The sequence below is a fragment of the Bos mutus genome, chromosome 2 (assembly GCF_027580195.1).
Source record: "Bos mutus isolate GX-2022 chromosome 2, NWIPB_WYAK_1.1, whole genome shotgun sequence".
Classification (NCBI taxonomy): Eukaryota; Metazoa; Chordata; class Mammalia; order Artiodactyla; family Bovidae; genus Bos; species Bos mutus.
This window is the reverse complement of record NC_091618.1, coordinates 18,017,490-18,043,639: the sequence shown is the minus strand read 5'-3', so window position 1 is coordinate 18,043,639 and position 26,150 is coordinate 18,017,490. Positions and strand designations below refer to the sequence as shown.

At 39.5% G+C, this 26,150-nt stretch overlaps 1 protein-coding gene across 17 annotated transcripts in view; it reads right to left on the bottom strand.

The window, feature by feature from the left end:
• Nucleotides 1-26,150, bottom strand: part of TRIP12 (thyroid hormone receptor interactor 12) — a 151,105-nt gene that overhangs the window by 5,258 nt on the left and 119,697 nt on the right. For 11 of the 17 annotated variants that reach the window (XM_070385536.1, XM_070385533.1, XM_070385540.1 and 8 more), the window contains 16 exons: nt 25,925-26,025; nt 25,532-25,706; nt 24,045-24,186; nt 22,807-22,998; nt 20,989-21,140; nt 19,338-19,510; nt 18,793-18,866; nt 18,511-18,710; nt 17,763-17,890; nt 16,389-16,540; nt 15,565-15,707; nt 14,066-14,222; nt 9,935-10,033; nt 4,443-4,557; nt 3,994-4,148; nt 2,789-2,953 (listed from right to left, as the gene is read on the bottom strand). In XM_070385536.1, the coding sequence (XP_070241637.1) occupies nt 2,789-2,953; nt 3,994-4,148; nt 4,443-4,557; nt 9,935-10,033; nt 14,066-14,222; nt 15,565-15,707; nt 16,389-16,540; nt 17,763-17,890; nt 18,511-18,710; nt 18,793-18,866; nt 19,338-19,510; nt 20,989-21,140; nt 22,807-22,998; nt 24,045-24,186; nt 25,532-25,706; nt 25,925-26,025 (2,323 nt within the window). The remainder of the gene's footprint in view (nt 1-2,788; nt 2,954-3,993; nt 4,149-4,442; nt 4,558-9,934; nt 10,034-14,065; nt 14,223-15,564; nt 15,708-16,388; nt 16,541-17,762; nt 17,891-18,510; nt 18,711-18,792; nt 18,867-19,337; nt 19,511-20,988; nt 21,141-22,806; nt 22,999-24,044; nt 24,187-25,531; nt 25,707-25,924; nt 26,026-26,150) is intronic. The other 6 variants (XM_070385538.1, XM_070385558.1, XM_070385564.1 and 3 more) reach the window with 1 other exon arrangement.

Sequence of the window (26,150 nt, the reverse complement as noted above, 5' to 3'; positions counted from 1 at the left end):
CACTCAGTCGTATTCGATTTTCTGGGACCCCATGTACTGTTTGTTGCCTGCCAGGCTCCTCTGTCTATGGAATTCTCCAGGCAAGAATACTGGAGTGCTAATTCCAATATATGTACGTAGCAAATAATAAGTAATACAACACAGCTAGGAAATTGCAAATACAAATAATGTACTTTCTAGTCAAAGTAGTTAACTTGTTTTCCCTGCAAGCTCAAATCTAAAGAACATTCAGAGATCCTTCATTCGATTACTGCAGGCCCAGCATTAACAACTCTGTATTCATACAGCAACACTGCAATGAAAACGGTTTCAATGAATTCCTAAGAAAAGTCAAGTCCCACTCTAAAGAGAGATGCATGTTAACAGCAGTTTGTATTACTCACTTTTTAAAAATGCTTAAGATTTTGAAGGCCTTATATAAAATATTATTTCTGAATCAAAGACCAACACACACACACAACTGCAAATTCTCTTTGAAAATAAGATGTCAGGAGAAAGAAAAAGAAGTACAAGACAAAGAAGGTAAATGACTTTCTGAATTAAAGATGCCCCTGGGTATGAAATTCATAGCGGTTAGACAGTCAAGATACAGAAAAGTAATCATTTAACAACAATAAAAAAGACTAGCAAGTTCTGGTTAACAGTCACTTTTTAAAAGAGGAAACGGAAAGCCGCTTAGGATTCCAGATAATTCAAAACACAGAGCTGGGGCGGGGCAGAGTTATTTAACATTAAGGTAAAATACTTTGTTGAGAATGTTTGCTTCTCTGCAAAAACACATGCTTAAGTCTCTCTCACTTTGGGTACATCATTTCATGACACACAAGGAAGGTTTTCCATTTTTCATTTGAAATGCTTGTCAGCAAAAGGACTTAATAAAAACTCTTCATTTTAATGTTCTCCCACTGGAAAGCTCTCAACAACGCTATTATTGATAGGAATCTGGAATATACAGAACGTCCTTGAGATGTTTAAAAGGGATTAGCCATTTTACATATTACATATTAAATTAAGAGTTACGCTTTAGCCCATTTTCCACGTATTTTTCTAGAATTTAAATTACCAAGTGGACGCTCAGCTTGGACACCTTGTTCCATCTGTATGCTTTATAAATAAGGAGGTAATACATTTAAGAATACCACCAGTCTTCAAGTTCTGGTTGAAGTTTTCTGGAATGTGGTTCTTTTGCTATGTGTCTTACACTTTTAAATTGGTAACATCAGAATAATAAACATTAGAAGAACAAATCTCAAAAGATCTGAGGAAGAGAATGCAGCAGACTACACAGGAGACAAGGATACATAAGAGAGCTTGTAAAAGCTCTAAGACCATGGCCTCCAGAGCAGAGAGCCTGGGTTTGAAGTCCAGCTCTCAGGTATTTCAGCTAAGTGACCTTGGGTAGGCAACTCAAACCATCTGCCTTGGGTTTATCATGTGTAAGTGTGTAAATGTGTAAAGTAGGGATAACAAAAACATGTGTATTTCACAGGGGATTAAATGAATTAATACATGTAAGGCTCTTGGAAGAGGGTCATGAATTGTACTTTACTGGTGGGCGGAGAGGTTTGAGGAGGGGTGGTTTGTGGTGGTACTGCATTATTTACCTAAGAGATGATCTTGAATAAGATTATAGTAGTTTAAATTTTACAAAGTTGGTAAGCATAAGCCTAACTGGTGCTAAAAATCCTAAAACAACAGATTTTATATAGAAAAGATGGATCTGGCTTCTTTAAAAATGAATTTCTCTTAATAAATGTTTATCCAAAAATTACCATTAATAATTATCAATAAATATGGGAGAGAAAATTCTTACAAATCATCTTCTTTCTTGACAAAAAGGTACTCTAAAAGCCCCATCTCCAATAAGCTCCTGAAACATAATGTTTTACCTAGCTATAGAATCTTAATTCTTTATTTTTATTTTATGCAGTTTACAAAATATATGAGTTGATTTATCACTGGTCCATGTTACTTGCCCCAATATAAAGACATCTGACTCTATGCTGCTTCTCAAAAAATAAAATTTTGTCTTCTTCCAATGTCAGATACAGAACCCTACTCTCAGACTGAATCAAATTATTTAATTTTGTTAATATATGAAGAATATACATTAATGATATAAAGATCAAGATTATTCATGAGATCTAACAGAGAAATCTCAACAGAAATAGTAACACCACCATGACCTTTAAAAATACCTTCCTGAGATTTCTCTAGAAACAAATGGGTTGTTCCTAAATTAAGCCATCTTTTCAGAAAATCAATCTGCTGTCCTGAGAATAGCTTTATTGATTTAAATGCTTACTGAAAGAATTCAATATGACAGAGTATCTGCCTGGATACACAGTGAAGTCGCTCAGTCATGTACGACTCTTTGAGACCCCATGGACTGTAGCCTACCAGGCTTCTCAGTCCATGGGATTTTCCAGGCAAGAGTACTGGAGTGGGTTGCTATTTCCTTCTCCAGGGGATCTTCCCGACCCAGGAATCAAACCTGGGTCTCCCGCATTGTAGGCAGACGCTTTACCCTCTGAGCCACCAGGGAAGCCCTGGGCCCGAATACATAATGTCCACCTAAAATGTAATAAACAAGCCCTATGGTTTTAGTTAGGGTGTATTTTATTTGCTGGTCAAGTTGCTTACTCATCATCTGGTGTTATTACAGGCCATCTTACCCACTGTAAAATCATGTTTCAGCTGTTATAATAACAATTAAACTCTTCCAATATAAAATAATAACCAGGTCAAACAGAAATCACTTAACACAGACCCCATCTTCTAAGCCTACCTGGGATTTATCTTGTTCAAGTCTTTTCTTCTGTCTGACGATGTCTTCGAGGTGATACACTGACCTGGCTACAACTGGGTCAATGTCAAACAAATCGTGTGACGTCAGCGAAGTTTCTTGCCGGAGCATCCATTTATAAAAAGGTAAGCCCAGGGGAAGGTCCACCTAAAAGAGAAGATGCAAATGCTGTAGTCACATTAAGCTTCTAACAGTGCCTCCATGGGAGAAGGCGATGGCACCCCACTCCAGTACTCTTGCCTGGAAAATCCCATGGATGGAGGAGCCTGGTAGGCTGCACTCCATGAGGTCTCTAAGAGTTGGACACGACTGAGCAACTTCACTTTGACTTTTCACTTTCATGCATTGGAGAAGGAAATGGCAACCCACTCCAGTATTCTTGCCTGGAGAATCCCAGGGATGGGGGAGCCTGGTGGGCTGCCGTCTATGGGGTCGCACAGAGTCGGACACGACTGAAGCAACTTAGCAGCAGCAGCAGCTCCTCCATTCTTTAAATGACACTCCAAGAAGTCATTTTAAAAGGTGAAGTAATCCCCGGGGGGCGGGGGTGAAGACGACAAATTTAAAAACTGTTTCTCTTATTACATAAAACTGTCCCCATTTAAACTCAATCTGGGGCCCTGACAGTGGAAAAAAAAACTGAATACTAAAGATTTCTATTTAAACACTGACCCTAAAAAGGAAGCGTTCAACGATGGACGTATATTCTCCTTAAGGACCTCAACACCAAGAGATGTTCAGAGGCAGCTTACTCTATTTTGGACCAAGTGAACATAATTCTACTTTAGCCTGTATTACCGCACATTCAGAAACAAGAATTTTAAAAGAAACAATTAGTTGTAATTAAAATGAAACTTCAAAAATAATTAACAGCTCATTTTTTTCAACCAGGATCCCCCAGAGATCAAGCCACCCTTGATTCTCTGAACCTCTGCTACCACAGAAGTGGTCCACAGACTGGCATCTGGGTATCACCTGGATGCTGGTAAGGAAATGTGGAAACCTAGGCCTGACCCATGAGCTGCTGAACCAAAACTGGATTTTCAAAGAAATTCTCCAAGCAATTCATGTGCACATTAACATTTGTGAAAGCGCTCTCTTAAAATACAGCATTAAGTGTAGGGGATTAAGGGACTGGTATAGAACAGAAGTATAACAGAACTGAAGAAAAACAACTCTAAACTTACCAATCTGAAATCCATGATAGCCTTGGCCATTAGTTTTCCTAAGAAGCGAAACTTCATTTTAACCTTTGCGATATGAGCTGGCTTAGCTGTCCTACCAAAGGGAAGTGCAAACAGGCCTTGGAGGTTTTGAATATACTTGGTCCCTTCTTGGCTTCCTATAAAACGAGTAAATCATCAAACTTTAGGTGTCATTTCACAAAATAAGGCAAAACCCGGTGTTTCTTAAGAACATTTAAGAAATTCAGTATTCTCAGGATCAGTCAGTAGATCACAGAATGAAGTCCTCTGGAGATGGAAGGGCCTCTCTTGTTGGATAAATGAGAAAACAAAGGTGAAAAGAAATGTCAGAGGTCCTGGCCCGCCACTGTAAGCTAAACATATATAATGAATTGTTATGGGCCCTTTCCCTGATAATGACAAACCGACACACTCACAAATGAGTTATTTACCTTTTGGATTGCTAAGAGTTACTTCTTCCCCTCTCCAGAGACCCAAGTCAGCTCTCTGCAGTTCCTGAGATACAAGTGCATAAAACTCCAGTGTAGGCCCAAGACCTGTGCCAACCTACAGACGAAAAAAAGCAGAACAAGGGAAAGTTTACAATCTGTGCTGTCCCCTTTTTTAACGTGCTGACCTTTTGGCAAAGTCGATACTAATAGCAATTGTTTATCAGGATATATTCAAGCCTACCCCCCAAACTGTTGTCTTCCCTCAGTCCTGGTCACCTAGATGGAGAGCCCTTTATCACTTCCCACTCCTTGTGGCCCCAACATTTAAATTGTATGGTTTAAGTTCGTACACTGACAAGATTAGTCTTGTAGCCTCATGCCCTGGCCTCAGGGATAGATGGCAGTGTCTCGAAGGGATCCCCTTCCCTTCTCTCTTTGTGAACTGTTCCCCTGGTCCAAGAACAGTTTCCATGTCCACTCTGCAGCAGAAGCCTCTGTAGCTTTCCAGTTACTCTGCTCCTTTTTCAGAACTTACATTCTGGCTGCAAAAGGACTCATCACCTTACACTGCCATGATTTCACTCTATGCTAATGGCGTACCTCACCTGGGTTAACTTTAGTTCACCTTGTATCCTTTATAGTGCCTGGGAACATATTAGCCATTTAACAGAGGTTGCTGAATAAAATACACATAAAAACATGAAGGTCTGAACCCACATCAGCACCCACAGGGCTAACTCAGAGTGTGTTGGTGCTGCTTCAGATCCGGGGTGCCCTGGAGTCTCCCAAGAGCCGGGATACATACATGGGAGTGGCATGCCTTGGAGAGTCTGATTTGGGAGGTCTGATTTACAGCCTGGGCACTGATATTTTTAAACAAGCTCCAAAGGGGGAGCACTGAGTAAAAACCCCGGCTCCATGAGACACATGATCCTGGCAGTCATCATTAACTTTCATGTCCTATGTGCTCACACCATAAATCAGATATGCAACTAATGACAAGTTAATACCATAATTTATAAGCTTATTCTGTTTATAAGCTTATTCTAACCACAGTCCTGTTAGGAAGGTTCTATTTCACTTACTGATTACTAGTAAATAATGGGCATTATCGTACCATTAATATGGTTACTTTTTTAAAGGCACCCCCACTAGCTTAGATCTAGTCCACTGAGTAAGTGTAACTTTCTAAACAGCTACCTGCTTGGACCTGGCAATGCTTCCTGCCCCAGCTCACATCAGTCAGTACATAGTTTTAACTGCTATCAGCATTTACCTCCTGTTGCAACCAAAGCCTTGGAGCCATCCATGGCTCTTTCCCTTCTTGCATCCCATGTAACAACCCTCCATTAAACACTGGAAGCCCCATCTTCAAAATCTGTGCTAAACTGGTAACCAAAGGATCTCTCATCTAGCCCAGTGCTGGAGCCTGCTAAGTGGTCTCTTGCATCTCTACACCTCACATCCTACTCGAACAGCTCGAGAGTGATCCTCATACAGCCCAAGTTCACGTCATTCCTCCATGCCTTCCAAAGGCTCCCCATATCTCATTCAAGCAGAAGCTCAGATTCTGAGCTCGGCCTGCACGTCCTGTGTGACCCCTTGACACCTTCTAGCTAGCGTCATCCTTCAGCAGGACAAGAATTCTGCCTCAGGGCTTTTTGCTTCACTTTTCTTTTGCTAAGAGAGAGTCTTTCCCCTAGATAGTAATGCTTGTGGTGGTTTAGTTTCCAACTTGTGTCTGACTCTTCTGACCCCAAGGACTGTAGCCCACAAGGTTCTTCTGTCCATGGGATTTTCCAGACAAGACTATTGGAGTGGGTTGCCATTTCCTTCTCCAGGGAATCTTGCCAAAGCAGGGATCAAACCCTTATCTCCTGCACTGCATGTGAATTCTTCATACCTCTAAGCCACCAGGGAAGTAACAGTACTGGCTGTTGCTCAAGTGTCAACTTACACCATCCTACCCCCGCCCCCATCATGCTCTTATTTTGCTTTAGTTTTCTTCAGCACACATCCTAACATATATATGTGCACATGAGTGAGTGAGTGTGTATTGGCCTTCCCAAACTAAAAGCTCTGTGACAGTAAGGACTTTGTCTCTTTTGTCAGCTCTGGAGAAAGGTGGGAAAAGGCAGCAAAGAAAAAAACTGCATTAACACCTGGCGTCCACCAGATGGTGCTTTAAAGCAATTATCCCTATCTCCTTTCAGCATAATTACCCCAGGCTAAACAGAAATCATAGATCAAAGCAGCCTATTTTCTTCATCCCAATACTGTTATTTCTAACAGGAAAACAGACTCAACTTAAAATATTAAATGACATGGGAATCACTGCATCCACCTTCATTCTAGCAAGTCTCTGCGAGAGAGGAAGGACCAGGGCACAGCTGCTCTGACAAGTCACCCTCCACTGGGTGACCAACAACCCTCCAGACCAACCGAACCTTTTCAGGGATTTTCATCCTACCCAGCCGCTTCTTAAAAAAAAAAAAAAAAAAGCAGATATTCTGGTTTTGCATAATCAGTTTTTAAAGGAATGTGGAGGTACAAAACTTGCCAATCTCAAAATGTTTCTTTGGCATGTGGATCACTTACAGCGGAGAACAATCAAGGCCCAAAAGACGGAGAAGAAACTTTGACTCACTCACTAACTGCCTAGAAGAATTAGACAAAGGGCCTGTCCCCAGAATAGGGCTATCACCAGTGGCATCTGCAAAGAATACAGGCCAGAGACGGCCAGGGACAGTTTGGGGGGTGGGGCGGCGGGGGACAGAGCTTTGAGAGCAGAGTCCACTCTTGGGTCCCATTGTCGCTGCCTGGCCCAGCAAATATTTATTTACGAAACATCTGCTCCATGTGAATTGCCTTCCTCTCCTTTGAAGTCTGAAACCACTACCCCCACATCCTCTTTTGTCTTTGGGCTAAAGGTGGTATTTAAGATGAGAACTTTGACCATTTTGATGAGTTAAGAGTCTGTTTCATTTTTTCCTGTAATCTGTCCCATGCCAATTTTGTAGACCAACCAGACGAATCTAGAAGGGTAGAGGAAAATGTCTTCCTCTCCAACAGGCAGGAAAAACATAAAGGTCTAAAACCAAACACTGAAAAACAAAAACAGTTTGACAACTCTCTTATTTGAAATTTTCAAAGTCTTTTTCTTTCCAAAATTAAAGCTTATATACTGCTGCTAAGTCACTTCAGTCGTGTCAGACTCTGTGCGACCCCATAGACGGCAGCCCACCAGGCTCCCCCATCCCTGGGATTCTCCAGGCAAGAACACTGGAGTGGGTTGCCATTTCCTTCTCCAGTGCATGAAAGTGAAAAGTGAAAGTGAAGTCGCTCAGTCGTGTCCGACTCTTAGCGACCCCATGGACTGCAGCCCACCAGGCTCCTCCGTCCATGGGATTTTCCAGGCAAGAGTACTGGAGTGGGGTGCCATTGCCTTCTCCAGCTTATATACTAACATATATTAATACCATGTGACAGATAATGTGCTTTTTATATTTTAGCTCATTTAATCATTTTAACAACATAATGGGGTAGGTACATTTATTGTGCCCTTTGCTGGGTTATCACTGGGGAGTTTACATAACTTGCCCAACTTCATATAGTCAGTAAGTGGCAGCACCAGACTTGCCAGTCTAGGCTCCTAACCTTTCACTGTTGGGGCGGCTGGGTCACCTGTAGCTTCAAATCCTGGGCTTGGGTGGTTTGCTGAGCCCAGAGACTGGCTTAGTTCCTCCCTGGCTTACCAGTCATCTCTATTTGATAATGGAGCCCATTTCGTTCTGACATTTTAGATCAAGTTTCTTCTAGAGCTAGTGAGAAAGACTTCCTAACAGCCACCAGCTGACTTAAACGGTTGAATATGACTTATAACCTGAGGCCCTGGGCACATATGAAGCCAGCACCTCTCCCAACTCCTCTTTCCCAACGAAGCCAGCTCACGGACTCTTTGCTTCCAGAATCATCAGGTGAGACTCATTAATGAAAATCATAAAATTATGATTTCTCTATCAGTAATTCAATCCTGTCCCCTGGAATAATCAGTGTGATGCTATTCTGAACCTGTTTAGGACTCATGTAAGATGCAACCTGAAGAGAGGCATTAAGGATGAGAGAGAAAGGACACTCATGCCTGGTGAGAGGAAAATACGGAGTTAAAAAACATAGACAAGGCATGTTTAAATAACCAAGCAGACCAAGCTGACTAGGGCAAAGATCTTACAGTTTTATAAATAAGAAATCTGGGTTTGTAAACACATAAGTACTGTATCTCTTCAGCCTGGCAGATTACAGTTTGTGGGGTTGCAGAGAGTTGGACACGACTGAGTGACTGAGTAAGCTAGCAATCAGTATAATGGAACATTATATGTTATGTTCATGAGTTTTAGAAATCTAAAGACTTAAGTTTTGTCCTAAAGAAAAAAAAATTAAGGGAAAGAGAAAGGAAAGCATCCTCAGGAGACTCAATACTTCTGGGTCAAAGTAGACAGAAAATCATTATTTCTGTCAAAATCTGATTATTTCTGTCAAAATCAGTGAGCCTCTGGTGCACTGGCCTGGCTGTTTAAAAACATCTCAAAAGAAACAAAAGACAAAGATTAGAAAGAAAAGTTGTCTTTTTTCATTGATGACATGACGGTCTCCAACATGGATCAGTTAACTACAGCTCACACCTACTGCCTGCTTTGTACAGTCTGTAAACTAAGAACGAGTTTACAATAATAAAAATTCTTGAACAATATCTCATCATGTGTAAAAATTACATGACTTCAAATTTCAGTGACCACAAATAAAGTTTCACTGACACAAGGCCACGCTTGTTTCATGTCTGCATTGTGCAGGGCCATGTTCACGCTACCAAGGCAGAGCTGAGGTATTCTGATGAAGATCCAAGGGCCCACAAGTCTGAAATATTTATTTTCTTGCTCTTTATAGAGAAGTTGCCCAAGCCCTGTATCTACAATCCTCCCAAATGATCAATTTAGAAATTTCTAGAACCAATAAGTTTATCAAGGTCACAGGAAACAAAGTCAAGGTGAATAAAGGCTGGGGACTGACTGTAAAATGGTCGAAAAGACCTTTTTGTGGTGATGGGATTTTATTCTTTATCTTGATGTGGTAGTGGTTATAGACCGCATACATCTATCAATTTTCAGAACTGTGTAACTTAATGATAAAAGAGTGAATTTATATGAGTTGTAGCTCAGTAAACAGTAGTTGGAAGATTTTGAAAGTTATATTTAAAATCTTTCACTTTATCAACCTAAACAAACACTTGCTTTTTTGCCAGGGAAAAACCCCAGTCTTTCATTATACGATGTAACCTCAAAAAATGGAGAACTTGGAACAAATCACTGAAGGGAAAACAGACTAAATCTCAGGTTCTGAGATAAATTTCCCAATCATGTTTTAGAACTTCACAGGACCAAGAAACTCCAGTGCCATCTTGTCACAAGCACAAGTCAACAGCCTCCTAAGCTCACCTCATTTTCATACTGGATTTCTAACATGGCCCGTGAGCTGCCAAGATCCTGCATCACAGACTCCGCTTGTTTCAGCAGCTCCTCTCTGTTCACAGTACGCTGCAAAAGCAAGTACAAATGTGAGGAGATTTTAATAAACACATGGCATTTCTCTCGGTGGGGGGGGAAGGAATCAATTGTTAAAAATTATTTCTTAAAAAAGCACACCTCAAAATGTTTAAGATACAGCTGCAGTGCTACAAACATAAACAACATCCTGCTATCGTGAAGAAATGCTGAGTGTAATTACTATCTTGAGCACATGGGATATTCAGAAAATTCAAGATGGTAAAGGAAGGATCTCTGTAACCTTCTCAAACATCAATGGAATTCAGAGCTGTGGCTCCACAAAGTCTCGCTGGGTACATTTGCTGATGATGGAGAAGTAACATGCAGGTGATAGCTGAGCAGCAGACCGCCTGGCTCTGACCTGCAGAGATCCTACAAGCACTACTGCAAACATCTACTGAGGATTCATGGCGCCAAGAAAGGTACTGACAGACTCCCAAATTCTACCATTGCTTTGTGTTTCAGAATGATAAATGATACGAACAAAGACAGGATTTAAAAAATGTTTTTCTGTTTCACTTCTCATTCCTCCCAATCCCCGCTCTTTAAGGCCATCACTAATGGCTTTCATGGAGCCATTCTGGAGACAGACATTTTTATTACAAAGACAGACTTGAATAAGACTCCTCAGCAAGAAAGAAACAGATGAACACACAAGTCCTGAGGAAAAGGCAGTGCAGCGTGGGAAGTGCAGGACAGGTCTTGGATGGAAACAGCCCAGGGCTATGTGGTTTAGAGCTATCAATGTGAGGCCAGGATTAGAAGCACAAAAAAATGAAGTCAGCAACACAAGGGCTGACTGGCTTAGACACATGAACACATCAGGGATGTGATGTATCTCTTCTGATTGAACTGATTCACCAAGGGAATGATGTGGATTTGATTAATTCTACCTACAGCATAAAGGCATCAGTTATAAAAGGGAGACAGAATTCATAATTTAGAAAGAAAAGAAAGTCTCAATTAAAGAACACAGATGATGTTTTTCTGTTTGGAGACTAAAAGAGAAAAACAATCATAAAAATCATTATAGAAACTGAGGATGGGAGAGGACTCTTACTGGAGTAAAGAAGAATCTCAAGAGATTCTAAGACATTGACAGGAAAATATGGAGAACACATTTGGATAAGAAGAAAACCAAAGACTATGACTAAGGTAGGTCCATGAATCAAGCTCCATGTTAGATCTATGAATCAAGGCAAACTGGAAGTGGTCAAACAGGATATGTCAAGAGTGAACATCAACATTTTGGAACTGGCAAACTAAAATGGACTGGAATGACTAAATTTAACTCAGAAGACCATTACATCTATGACTGTGGGCAAGAATCCCTTAGAAGAAATGGAGTAGCCATCATGGTCAACAAAAGAGTCCGAAATGCAGTACTTGGATGTAATCTCAAAAACAAGAGAATGATCTCTGTTCGTTTCCAAGGCACACCATTCAATATCACAGTAATCCAAGTCTATGTCTCAACCAGTAATGCCGAAGAAGCTGAAGTTGAATGGTTCTATGAAGATCTACAAGACCTTCTAGAACTAACACCCAAAAAAGATGTCCTTTTCATTACAGGGGACTGGAATGCAAAAGTAGGAAGTCAAGAGATACCTGGAGTACGAAGCAGGGAAAAGGCTAACAGTGTTTTCCCAAGAGAACACACTGGTCATAACAAACACCCTCTTCCAGCAACATAGAAGACTCTACATATGTACATCACCAGATGGTCAATATGGAAATCAGACTGACTACATTCTTTGCAGCCAAAGACAGAGAAGCTCTATACAGTCAGCAAAAACAAGACTGGGAACTGACTGTGGCTAAGATCATGAACTCCTTATTACCAAATTTAGACTTAAATTGAAGAAGGTAGGGAAAACCACTAGACTATTCAGGTATGACCTAAATCAAATCCCTTACGATTATACAGCGGACATGACAAATAGATTCAAGGGATTAGATCTGATAGACAGAGTGCCTAAAGAACTATGGTCAGAGGTTCATGGCGTTGTATAGGAGGCAGCGATCAAGATCATCCACAAGCAAACGAAATGCCAAAAAGGCAAAATGGCTGTCTGAGGAGGCCTTACAAATAGCTGAGAAAAGAAAAGAGGTAAAAGGCAAAGGAGAAAAGGAAAGACATACCCATTTGAATGGAGAGTTCCAAAGAATAGCAGGGAGAGATAAGAAAGCCTTCCTCAGTGATCAATGCAAAAAAAATAGAGGAAAACAATAGAATGGGAAAGACTTGAAATCTCTTCAAGAAAATTAGAGATACCAAGGGAACAGTTCATGCAAAGATGGGCACAATAAAGGACAGAAATGGTATGGACCTAACAGAAACAGAAGATATTAAGAAGAGGTGGCAAGAATACACAGAAGAACTATGCAAAAAAGATCTTCATGATCCAGATAACCACAATGGTGTGATCAGTCACCTAGAGCCAGACATCCTGGAATACGAAGTCAAGTGGGCCTTAGGAAGCATCACTACAAACAAAGCTAGTGGAGGCAATGGAATTCCAGTTGAGCTATTTCAAATCCTAAAAGACGATGATGTGAAAGTGCTGCACTCAATATGCCAGCAAATCTGGAAAACTCAGCAGTGGCCATGGGACTGGAAAAAGTCAGTTTTCATTCCAATCCCAAAGAAAGGCAATGCCAAAGAATGTTCAAACTATGCACAGTTGCACTCGTCTCACATGCTAGCAAAGTAAGGCTCAAAATTCTCCAACAGGCTTCAGCAGTACGTGAACCATGAACTTCCAGATGTTCAAGCTGGATTTAGAAAAGGCAGAGGAACCAGAGATCAAATTGACAACATCTGTTGGATCACTGACAAAACAAGAGAGTTCCAGAAAAACATCTACTTCTGCTTTATTGACTACGCCAAAGCCTTGGACTGTGTGGATCACAACAAACTGTAGAAAATGCTTCAAGCGATGGGAATACCCAACCACCTGACGTGCCTCCTGAGAAATCTGTATGCCGGTCAAGAAGCAACAGTTAGAACTGGACATGGAACAACAGACTGCTTCCAAATCAAGAAAAGAGTACATCAAAGCTGTATATTGTTACCCTGCTTATTAAACTGTAGGCAGAGTACATCATGAGACATGCTGGGCTGGATGAAGCACAAGCTGGAATCAAGACTTCTGGGAGAAATATCAATAACCTCAGATATGCAGATGATACCACCCTTATGGCAGAAAGAGCCTCTTGATGAAAGTGAAAGAGGAGAGTGAAATAGCTGGCTTAAAGCTCAACATTCACAGGACTAAGATGATGGCATCCGGTCCCATCACTTCATGGCAAATAGATATGGAAACAGTGACAAACTATTTTGGGGGGCTCCAAAATCACTGCAGGTGGTAACTGCAGCTATGAAATTAAAAGACACTTGCTCCTTGAAAGAAAAGTTATGACCAACCTAGACAGCATATTAAAAAGCAGAGAGAGACATTACTTTGCCAACAAAGGTGTGACTAGTCAAAGCTATGGTTTTTCCAGTAGTCATGTGAGAGCTATACAAAAAGCTGAGTACTGAAGACTTGATGCTTTTGAACTGTGGTGTTAAAGAAGACTCTTGAGAGTCCCGTGGACTGCAAGGAGATCCAACCAGTCCATCCTAAAGGAAATCAGTCATGAATATTCATTGGAAGGACTGACGATAAAGCTGAAACTCCAATACTTTGGCCACCTTAAGCGAAGAACTGACTCACTGGAAAAGACCCTGATGCTGGGAAAGATTGAAGGCAGGAGGGGAAGGGGACAACAGAGGATGAGATGGTTGGATGGCATCACTGACTCAATGGACATGAGTTTGAGTAAGCTCTGGGAACTGGTGACATGACAGGGAGGCCTGGCATGCTGTAGTCCATAGTGTCACAAATAGTTGAACATGACTGAACGACTGAACTCGTCTGTAAACCAACAGGGAGAATTAGATGCATCACACGTGTAGTTTTCCCACTATTTTAAAAGCTCAGTATGACTTAACTTTAAATACTTATGGGAGAAACTTACTTTTTTTCTGTCCAATCTAGGTGCAACTCTGCTATCTTGAGAATCAGACTGGTTGATCTCTGGGTTGGTATCAAGTAATCTTTGCATTGCTCGGTCCCGATCAAATGCAGTTACATAGAAAAGCATTTGCCGGGTATCAAAAGGGAAGAAAAATGGGCTGTAAAAAGATGTGATATAAATTTATTAACAGAATTAGAATCAGAACCCACTTAAAAATCCTATCTTAGAAACAACTTTTGATATGATACAGATTAATAATTACAATGTAATCAATAAAAATGGTCTACTCAAACTAATTTTGAATAATCTTCATAATTCTTGCATGAACTTTCTAAGTGATTTAGTAATAATACATTAAGCAGCCATTCACTATGAAATCTGAAATTCAACCACTAAGATCAAGTCCATCCAAGATCATCTTAAATCTACCCAACAATCTCTTAGTAAATATGTATAACATGATTTGCTCAGTTGCTCAGTCGTGTCTGACTCTTTGCGACCCCATGGACTGTAGCCTACCAGGCTCCTCCATCCATGGGATTTTCCAGGCAAGCATACTGGAGTGGGTTGACATTTCATGATTAGGGAAGGTTAAATTTTAAAATATAATCATCACTTCACCAGCCCACCCCATTTCACCATATACACACAAATAATGGTTTTACTAAACTTATGATTTTCCTCTTAGTTTTGGCATTTGTCAAGTCACTCAAAACTGCCAAAAGGCAGCTGGTGGTTTTTAAAAAAATGAATGCTGCAGTAACATAGGCCTTGCTACCTCCTGATACACGATTTTGGAAGATCTTGACACAGAGCTGCCAAGAGCATTTCTTAGGGCTTCCCTGGTGGCTCAGAGGGTAAAGTGACTGCCTGCAATTCAGGAGACCTGGGTTTGATCCCTGGGTCAGGAAGATCCCCTGGAGAAGGAAATGGCAACCCACTTCAGTATTCTTGCCTGGAAAATCCCATGGACAGAGAAGCCTGGTAGACTACAGTCCATGGAATCGCAAAGAGTTGGACACGACTGAGTGACTTCACTTAAACATTCAGTATCCATCCTGTCCAATATGGAAATTCAGGCAAGGATGTGAAGAATGTGACTAGAAAACTCAATTTTCTTTCATTTTAATTCATCTAAATGTAAATACAGCCACATTTGGCTATGGTTACTGCATTCACCAGTGTAGTCCTATTGTCTCTGAGAATGTAGGTCTGGACCCAAAGAGGCTTGGCAAATCAACCAACTCCATCTTTGGTTTCCAATTTTATGGTGGACAACAGTCGAATCTCTTTGGTCAAATATCCTTTTTTTCTTTCCTATTTCACATATAAAGACACTATCAAGTAGACCCAGGACTGGCCCCAGTTCACCCTGTCTGGCCACTAAAGTGACATCATTATGCTCAACTAACGACTATGCTTTTGTAACAAATTATGTTGTGTTACCGACACAAATGGTAACACTCTCAAGCCCACCAGGACAGAAGTGATTGTCTTACCAGGTTTTTCCTAGTTCAGTGAGCCATGTAGGGATGTTTCCTGTCATGATTACCAAAGGATCTTGAAGCTGCCTATTTGCTTTTGCTGTCAACTTACTGTTAATAAATTCACTAGTTGGGATAATCTCCTTGCACATTGCATTCTGTTAAAAAAAAAAAAAAAAAGAAAGTCTATTATGTAGTAAAACATGAGGATTATGTTTCTGTTCGTCTCCTTTATCCCCAAATACGTACACAGAGTGCTTAGATATCCCCTGCTGGCTTCTAACATACAGCTTCCCGTTGGTATGTCCCAACCCAAACAACAGTTTTTACAATGCATAGCTGAAACATCCCAAACCCCACAGGCCGCTGGCACTAGCTCAGCCATGGACACACTAGCTGATGTTTCAAGCAAGGCCAACTCCCCTTCATTCTTCCCTCCATTATTTTTATGTATTGAAGACAGCATTCAACTTTTGCCTGACCTCATATACATCTTGAATAAATGGACTTTAAGCTAAACGTACCTAAAGATTTAATTACAATAAATTAATGTTCAATTTTTACTTTGTTGCTTGATTTCACAAATTATAGCTAGAGAATAATTTATGAGTCTGCCAAGAGAACTAATCCAAGAACATGGGGTGGGGGCAGGGAGGGAGAAGCTCCGCTGACAAGTAAGTACACTGCAAGTCACTGGGCTGGGATTCCCGCTATTTGGCTGAATCACTGTTTTTCTTTCTAGTACAACAGGAAATTGATCAACCACTAGACAGAAACTACGAGATAACATGTTATGACAATACAACAGGAAAACTTCAAAAGTAGGCAGCATTACTCACATCATACAAGTAATACCAGTATCTACTGACGGCGTGTAAAACTCTTAAAAGAAGAATTACATCTAATGACGGGTCTTCAAAAGTTATATTTTCGGGTGCTGTGGGTATGAGGTAAACTTCTAAAGGATTTGATACGGATGGGCACACTCCATCTAGAGGGCAAAAGTTCAAAGTTAAGTGCTGATCAAAGTTAGAAAGTTATAGCTAATGGAACCAGCATCATCTCTTTGTGCCTAAAACAGTGACCACAAGTGATTAAGGTTTAACGCTCAGTATCTTATTAGTAAGTACTGATAGCTTAAACATTTCTTTCTCCTTATCTTATAGATAAATCATCCAGGCTTAGGAAAATTTCACTTTTCCTCCCATACAAATACACTATAGAGAAAAACTGACTCCTTTGTATTTCCTCTTTACACTAGAAAAACAGTTAACAAGAAAATGGCCATAGAGGAGTAAAGACAAAATATTTACATTCACAGTTATAGATATTTCCTGGATTTTTTAATATCCAGTTTAAAATGACCATATAAAACAAATACTAGCAAGTTTTAAGGACATGACAGAATGTGACAGTTTCAAGTAGGAGCTGAGATTCCTTTGCTGTTAGATCTCACAAATAGCAATTTAAAAAAAAGACTGAGCTGTTATCATTTACTTTTACCAAGCAAAGAAATTAAAAAGTACAACATGATCACTGCATAAAAGGGCAATTTTTTAATATTGAAAACACAGAGACAAATATCTCAAAATAAAGACCATCTTATGTTGAAAAAAAACTTAGTTCTATGAAAAACTAAATTGCTGTGATCACTTATTTCTGTAGACCCGGGAAATTTCAACATCACCAGTGACTGGAAACCCCTGATAGGGAGTGGTCCCCCAGGAAAGCAGCCTATCAGTAAGGCATGGTTACCATCATATTAAAAAAGGGTGGGAAATGAGCAAAATCAGACTGGAAGGAAATACTACAAAGAAAGGTAAGTCAACTGGGAGGTGTCAACTACTTTCGGTAGTCATTTTATATCCTGGCAAAACTTTCTATTGCTTTTTTAACTGTTAGATCATACTATTATAACGAGTAACAATAAAAGCTAAGGGACACCCTGCCAATGACCAGTCTCTTCTTTAGTGAATATGTTCTACTAATGAAATTTGCTTTTGATTTCATGAAAAAGTTTTTCCCAATATTCTCTGAAAATAAGGTTTCACACGGTTCAATTTAAAGCAACCAAGTGTTTGTAGTAATTTACATCTTTATAAATTATACATAAAGCTTTTACTACTAGATATAAAACACTGTTAAAACCTTGAGGGCAGGAAGTCTACTGCCCCACAGCAGTAGCAATCCACTGCCCCGTCGACATCGCTCACCATTCCACAGCTCATCATGCTTTTTTGCATTTCTAGGGGAAGTTTTTGTTGGAGCTGTCTGGGCTCTTCCTCTTTTACCACCAACACAATCTTTATTACTTTCTTCGTCCTCTCGCACAGGTTTGTACCTAAAGTAATAGAGTGTGAAAACCAAAAGTAGATTTTAAAACTGCAAGTTATTCTTTAAGGCCAAAGTGCAAGCCACAGATACCACAGTTACCAGAACAACTCTCTGAGATCTAGCCACTCTCTCCCTAGTTGTGGATTTGGAGAAATGTCAGTGGGACTGCAAAGACCCCCCGAGACTACCATCCTAGGAGAGGCCAACTCCAAGGGCTGGTTCTGGGAAGAATCACTCTCTTTCAGTAAGTATGCAGACATTCATCAGCAACGTAGGAAACTGCACCCAAATGCGTCTAAGGGATAAAAGGTGCCAAACTTCCTACTACCTACAGGAACATCATCTTATGTTCTTTTCTGACTTATTTAAAGAATTGAAGCTACTAGAAAAGTAGAGACAAGTTATGATTATTTATTGCCCAAACACATTTTCATGTAGATTTAATGAGGAAGCTAACACACACACACACACACACACACACACACAAGATGGAACGCTGAAAGTGGCTTTCAATAACAAACTACAGAATTCAGAGTCCATTCTCTCGTTATGCAAGCCAGCCAGTAATAGGAATTCCAAAACACACGAACACTGCTGATGAAAAACCAAAGACATTTTCAGACTTGCCATATCGTATGAGTTTTCGTCCAAATACCAGCTCTTCCTAGAGGATTGCTCTCGTCATCCGTGGACTCCCGTTCATCTTCAGCCTGTATACTGAACTGCCGTACTGCCTGATACACAGTCATGTTATACGGTAGCAAATGCTCTCCGATGTAAAACTGTAGCCTGTGTCTCACATTTCCGGAATTTAAGAACTGAGCAGCCTAAACAGAGCAAAAACAAAATCCTTTTAAGCTATCAGCCTCGAACTTTACACATTAAAACAGGGTGGGAATAGCACCCTACCAGAGATTCGTCTATTTCCTCATCAGAACCATCGTCATCACTGTCTTCGTCATCTTCTCTTACTCTTCCATACCCTAAGGACCCAAGAAGTCTGTTAAATTCCTGGCAATTTTGGGTGGCAAAGAAAAACCTATATATACACTTGTTAAACTAACATACTCCTAGAAAAATATGTATATTACATTTTGATCTAATCATTCCTGGAAAAACATATATATTACCCTTTGATCTACAAAGCAGAAAGATCTAAGGAAACTGTCAGGTACAAAATGTCACATCTATTACATTACATTACAAAATGTCATTTCTATTACACCAGCATAAATTAAGCCATCACCCACCCAGTCATCCAAGCAAGCAGTCAACCCCTAAAAAAATTTAACATTTCTATATACTACATATAAAGCAAGTAATGAGCACACAAGTTCCTGATGCTAGGTTTTGACAAACACAGCAATGAACAGGGAGATAATTTATATATCCCTTAATGTTAATTTCATCCCAAATGTACACATAAACACACAATATACATATATAGAAAGTACCTCTAACTACAAGGTATCTCTCAATAGCCTGCACCAAAGCCAGGGGGTCAATCTTGACAGGTCCACCCTTCCACTGCTTCACATTTGCACAGTCTGGATGTCTTTGTAACTGGCATTTTAACTGATGTGTGTTGAAAAATTTTAAAGCCTGTGATCCTCTGTTGAGAGAGAAGCTCAAGATAATTTGTGAAAAAAAGTTATTCTATTATTTTCAAAATCAGCATACATTAATTAAAATAAAAGCATGATAATACAAACTCTGCATCTTCCTGGGGCACAAAGTAACTATGTAAATAGTACAGCCAGCAATTCCAAGTTACTGGAAAAGACTTATCATAAAACAGGATGTGCACACATGCATATGAGAACATTCAATCAACATTTCACCTCTGTCCCACCATGAACCTATGTGAGCAGAAATACCTCACCACTGAGAATGAATTATTTCCTCAGGATAAAAATTCCTGAACCATTTGAGCGTGCTCATTTCTGCAATATTTTGCCATTACCTACTAAGTCCTATTTATTTAAAAACAAACAATAAACCCTCATTTTTTGCTTTCAAAGATTTCAGCTACAAAATTACTTTAAAAACTAACCTTTACATTTTACTTTGCTACAGTCTTTTGAGTGAAGCAGTTTGACAGCTACATCAGTCTACACCTGGTAATGATATTTAATTACTCATTTCTGAAAAGGTCTGGCAAGAGTAAGATACAGAGGAGTTTGAAATGCAGCTATGAGGTTTGATAAGGCATGCAAATAGGGGTATAAGAAAGAATATTCCATTATATTGATACATACATATGCAAATATACATACTTTACACAAATTCAGATAAAAATGAAAAAATGTTATGGTTTTCTTATGTATGTATTAGAAAATACCCCTTTAGCTCATAAAAATCTTCCAGGACAGTTTAATAATCAAAATTAAATACCACTCTATACATTAAGTTTCAAAGCAGGAAAAAACCTAGACAACACTGATCACTTCATTATTCAATATTGCATAGTTTGCAATATTTGCAAAGTTTTAACTCAGTCAAAACTTTAAATATCTTTAAGACACACCAGACTATGTTTTTTAAAACCAAACTAATTTTTTAAGTTTTCCATGCTGCTAGCCATAATATTCCAGGAAACTTGTAACATTCTGTAAAAACACATCAAGGAATTTAATGTATTCTTTCTATAGTTGAGTCCAGTAAAGCTACTACATTATGGGAAAAAATAAACATTTGTTAAAACCCATTAAAACGCAAAATTATAACCACTTGGGTCACATATGAAATCACATTATTACACAGAATGTAATCATTTTGTCATCTGTCACTACAAACTTCTTGGAGAAAAGCTTTATACATTAAAGTACATCAATTTAAGGAAAACTAAGCCTAAATTTAAGGAAAACTAAGCCTATTGAGACTTGCCAACACAAGTTGGTTTCATATTTTCAAAACATCATATTTAAGATACAGGGTATGTTTTAGGAATAAAAGTTATTTGATTCACGCACTAGAATATTTAATCTCCTCAGTCCTTATAATGAGCGTTCTTTGAGCACCAAGATGTCACCAGACCTCTTGCCACTTTACCTCAACAAAAATATAAAATCAGTGGCAAGGGCCCACCTAGGCAAGGATCCTTACCTGCCTCCTGTCCCATTTCCACTGGGAAAGTCATGCACTTTGACTGGAAATTGTTCCATCTGGCTGAGGCAGTTGTTCATTTTGTGAACTAATGCCAACAAAGGTGCATTACCCACTGGTTCTACTCGTTCAATGGGCTCTTCTCCAGGAAGCTAAAGTTATAAATAAACCAACAGGTTAAGCAAGGCCTCATGAAATAGAACACTCATTAAGAATATTTAATAGGCAGTTTTACAAAAGACTTACTCTATTGTATTTTTTTATGATGGATTTAGCTGGAACAATGGCTTCCAAATAATTTCAATAAACACAATTTTTGTATAGGCACACAATCCCGTATTCACAATTCCTAAGTCCAAAAGGCTTGAAAACACTACTCATTTGGTGGCAAAATCTGACCCAGACAGATACGTGGCTGTTTGAAGTCTTTATTTACATTTTGTAGGAATATTCATATGTTTTGTTGCAAAAATACTTAATGTGTATGGAGTACTATTCAGAATCCACTGGGGATTATCAGATAATAAGTGCTGTACGTACTGTATGGCAAAACTCATGAAACCCATCCAGCCCCAAGGAATTTTCAGTAAGTGATTACAGACTGTACATAATTCTAGCATGGTATAAAACTATATCCAATATTAACTATACAGCTAATGAGTCACAAATAATTACCAATTCTGCTTTAGGTAGTAGAACAAATTAAAATAACGCAAGCAATGTCTGCAAACAATGACCAGAGACGGTGAGTTTGACTGACACACAAGCGAGCTGTCCTTAGCCCTATTACACAGTTGATCCAGAGAATCGCCTTCTGTTAAGCCATTATGAACAAGTAGAATGGTGTTAAGTCACTAGTGTCCAGGTTACTCTTTCACTTTCACTCACTGAGAATGAGGAAAGTAAAGCTGCTCTGTACCTTCTGGTCTTATGATCCACATTATAAATGGTGATCAACCATTCCTCAATGAAATTGTTAGTTCTGTGTCTTATATACAAAACAGAAATATTTACATATACTCTATCTTATGCCTATAGATACATGATGTCTACCATATTTCTATTAAAAAATATACTGAAAACTGCAATATGCTTAAAAACAGATATTCAGAATCAAATACACTCACAACTGTTAGTTGTGTTAGTTGCTCAGACGTGTCCTATGCTTTGTGACCCTATGGACTGTAGCCCACCAGGCTCATCCATCCATGGGATTTTTTAGGACAAGAATACTGGAGTGGGTTGGCATATCCTTCTCCAGGGGATCTTCCTGACCCAGGGATCAAACCTGGGTCCTTCCACATTGCAGGCAGACTCTACCATCTGAGATATCAGGAAGTGAAAGTGAAAGTTGCTCAGTCGTGTCTGACTCTTTGAGACCCCATGGACTACACAGTCCATGGAATTCTCCAGGCCAGAATGAGTGGATTGTCCTTTCCTTCTCCAGCGGATCTTCCCAACCCAGGGATCGAACTCAGGTCTCCCACATTGCAGGTGGATTCTTTACCGTCTGAGCCACCAGGGAAGCCCAAGCTATCAGGGAGGCCCAAACAATTAATGGTCTGTCTTACACAAAAACACAGAATCAAGATACATCAATCAGAGCATAGGCACTTGCTTCACCATTTTCTTGTGTTACTGTTTACCTAATGCATAAAAGACCAAGGAATCCAAATGTGTATAATATCCAAGTTAAAAACTTTACCTCAGTATCTTGACCAAAAACTATTACAAATTACTCCTGGGATGAAAATATCTGCATGAGTAAAAAATGACTCTCAAAATAAGACACACAGGTATGATTATTAGGTAACTTACTGGAGAAGAAAAAAATACATGAAGGAATCTCTTTAATCTGATCTCTCTGCTCACAGCGTCTTTTTCACTTTTAGATGTCAAATAAAGCAACAGTTGCTTCACAAATCCACTGTGTTGGATTTCAAACGATGAAACATCAGACTCTGAGACTATGCTACGGATTTCTACAAGGCACTCAGCTCCACCATCCACCTGAAAGAGATGAAAACAGTATTCACTGATTTAAAGAGTCCGTAATAAATACACAATTCATATTTCCACCAAAGCTACCCGATACTTGAACACTTTTAAAAAAGAAATCAGGGGCAGGTGGTACATACTTGGTAGATCCTTGAAAAACAATACTTTACAAACACACACATTCACAAAATGTTATTATTTCATGACAGAAAACCAGTGTCCATTCTGACATTAAAAAAAAAAACAAAAACTTAGCATTTAACCAATGTAGTTGTATTAAAGAAAAAAAAAAGACAAAAGATGAGAAAGCAAATTGGAGGAACAGAGCTATAATACCAAAATGAAAAGAGTTTAAGGTGTGGCTTTATAGTGCATTTGAAGTCTGAATGAAATAAGACAATTTCTTAGAAAACATGTGCTATTCACACAGCTCAAAGTACATCAAAAATGGAAAAAGAATCAGATGAAACACAAAAGGTTTATGACACCTCTACCCTCTCTGAGCACTCTTAGGGCACAGGTAAAGAGCGGTGAAGGAGGGGCTTCTCCTTCACTTAGGAAACCGTTAGGCTGTAGAGTCCATAGACATTAAAACTGCCTTTTTTTTTTTCCCCTTCATGTAGTGACATGAAATGTATTTTAAGTATTAACTGTGCATTTCTCTAGGTATATCTTGGCCCATTTTCAAACTGAAACTTAAGTGGTTTAATGGGGAATCTGGATTTACTAGTCTATAAACATAAGCTAGTACCTGTAGCTGAAGACAACTGAGAGGAGAGATGTGCCTGAGGGACACTTTTGAAATCTCTCCATTTCTTAAGAGACATGGGAGGCGAGGGAAAGCAAAGTCAAAAATCAGATGTCTAGCACACTTAATGACAAAATGAGGAAGTAAGGAGTCAAGAGACAAGTTAAAGAAACGTCAGCGCCAAAGGTACAGGTCTGGTTAGAAAAGTTGCTCTAAGACAAATGAATCCACGGAAATCTAGAGTCACCAAGGCAAGGAGGAGCCGGATGGAAGAGCCCAGAGAAGCAGCTAGGTGCACTGGCTGCGGTACCTGGAGGTTGAGTTGTTCAGTAGCAGCACAAAGTCTCTGAAGGACATTCAATGCAGGGTTGCTTCCATCCATGTTCTCAGAACTGAAGTAACGCTCTACAAATTTATGTGCCTGCTCTTTAATCCAACCTTTAATTTTTTCTCTGCAAGAAGGAAAAAGATATTAAAAACTCAGTGTACATAGAAAAGTTTTCAATTATAACTTCTGGTCAAAAGCAGATAGCTGCTACATTTAAAATCCTTTTTTGGCCTATGTTAGCTGCTGCTGCTAAGTCGCTTCAGTCGTGTCCGACTCTGTGCGACCCCATAGACGGCAGCCCACCAGGCTTCCCCATCCCTGGGATTCTCCAGGCAAGAACACTGGAGTGGGTTGCCATTTCCTTCTCCAATGCATGAAAGTGAAAAGTGAAAGTGAAGTCGCTCAGTCGTGTCTGACTCTAGCGACCCCATGGACTGCAGCCTACCAGGCTCCTCCGTCCACGGGATTTTCCAGGCAAGAGTACTGGAGTGGGTTGGCCTATGTTTATAGACTAGTAAATCCAGATTCCACATTAAACCACTTAAGTTTCAGTTTGAAAATGGGCTAAGATATACCTAGAGAAATGCACGGTTAATACTTAAAATACATTTCATATCACTACATGAAGACCAAAAAAAGAAAAAAAACCAGTTCTAATGTCTATGGACTCTACAACCTAACAGTTTCCTGTTAACCTGAAAGCAATTTTCCAAGACTGTTTTCTAAGGTATAGACATATCTGCACTGTCCCTTATGTTCTATAGACCAGAAACATGTACCTATTAGGCACATAATAAGCTATGACAACTGAGACCTCACTGTTCAAATAACAAATTCTAATAACTTCAGAAATATATTTGCTTATTTCTACTACCTGAAATTCAGAACCACCCACCAATCAAGGCAATAAACCAAAAAAGAGCTTGTTTTCCCAATGGAATTTGCTTTTTAAAAATTTCTTATTTGCAGAGGAACTAATCCCTGTTGGTATTTACATCCAGAGTCAAACAAAACAAAACAATCCTTGAGGATTTTAAAGGACTGATTTTTTTAAAGCCATAAATTGGTGTGAAATGGTTTAACCGACAGTTTTACATTTCCAAAAAAGGGCTCTGCTCTAATGCAGAAGAGGGCTATTATAAAAGAGCATGTGTGTGTTTGGAAAATACATCAGTTTTCCCTTTTCCAGAACAAAACTAAGGAACAAATTCAAAGGGAAATCTATTTGCTTGGTTTTGAACATAGAAAACTTCCAACTAGACATGTTCAAATTTTAAAATATGAGAAAAAGTCAGGCATGGGGCTCAAGAACTGAGAATCTGCTCCATCCTGGACCTATGCGACCTCTGAGCAAAAATTAAAGGCCTGTGTCCATGTTTCCATCTCTATGTAATACGTACACTGACTAGAATACCATGAAGCTTTTCCTAATCTAGGAACAGAAGTAACACAGAATCCCCCCACCTCACCTATTATTGGAGATGGTGTCCTTTGAGGCGGCCCTGGCAAGACCACTAACTCCCGCAGTTCGTGCTGGTTCAATGTTGTTGCTGTTAGACTGTGCGCTTAACCTTCCCCACGTTTTTGGATTCAAGCTTGCCAAGAAAGAAGACTTAGGTGACTGAGTAGTGGTGGGGCTTTTAGCTATGGAGAGAACAATAATTAAATCATTTTAGTGCAAATGATGAAAACCAACAGAATTTTAAGACTTCCACTCAACAGATTAATTAGCTACAAGAACTAAGAACACTGGGAATTCAGCAAACTCAGGCATGATTCAAAGCTGGCAGCAAAAATAAAGTATGTGTCTTTAGCCGCTAGTTCCTTTCCATTCACCTCCCCATGGTTTCATCACAAGTTACCTTGATTGTCTACTTTGTCATCATCTCTCGGAGGTGAATACTTTGGCCTTCTTGATCCTCGTTTTGGCAGTCGTTTTCTCTTTAGAACATCACTTAATCGACTATCACACGGGAAAACATGGGGTAAGTTTAGCAATTATCATGATCTAATACCATCACTCACTTTAAAGCAGGCCAAAATGGCAGAAACAATGTGTTATAAAATACTGTCATAACAGTATTTTCC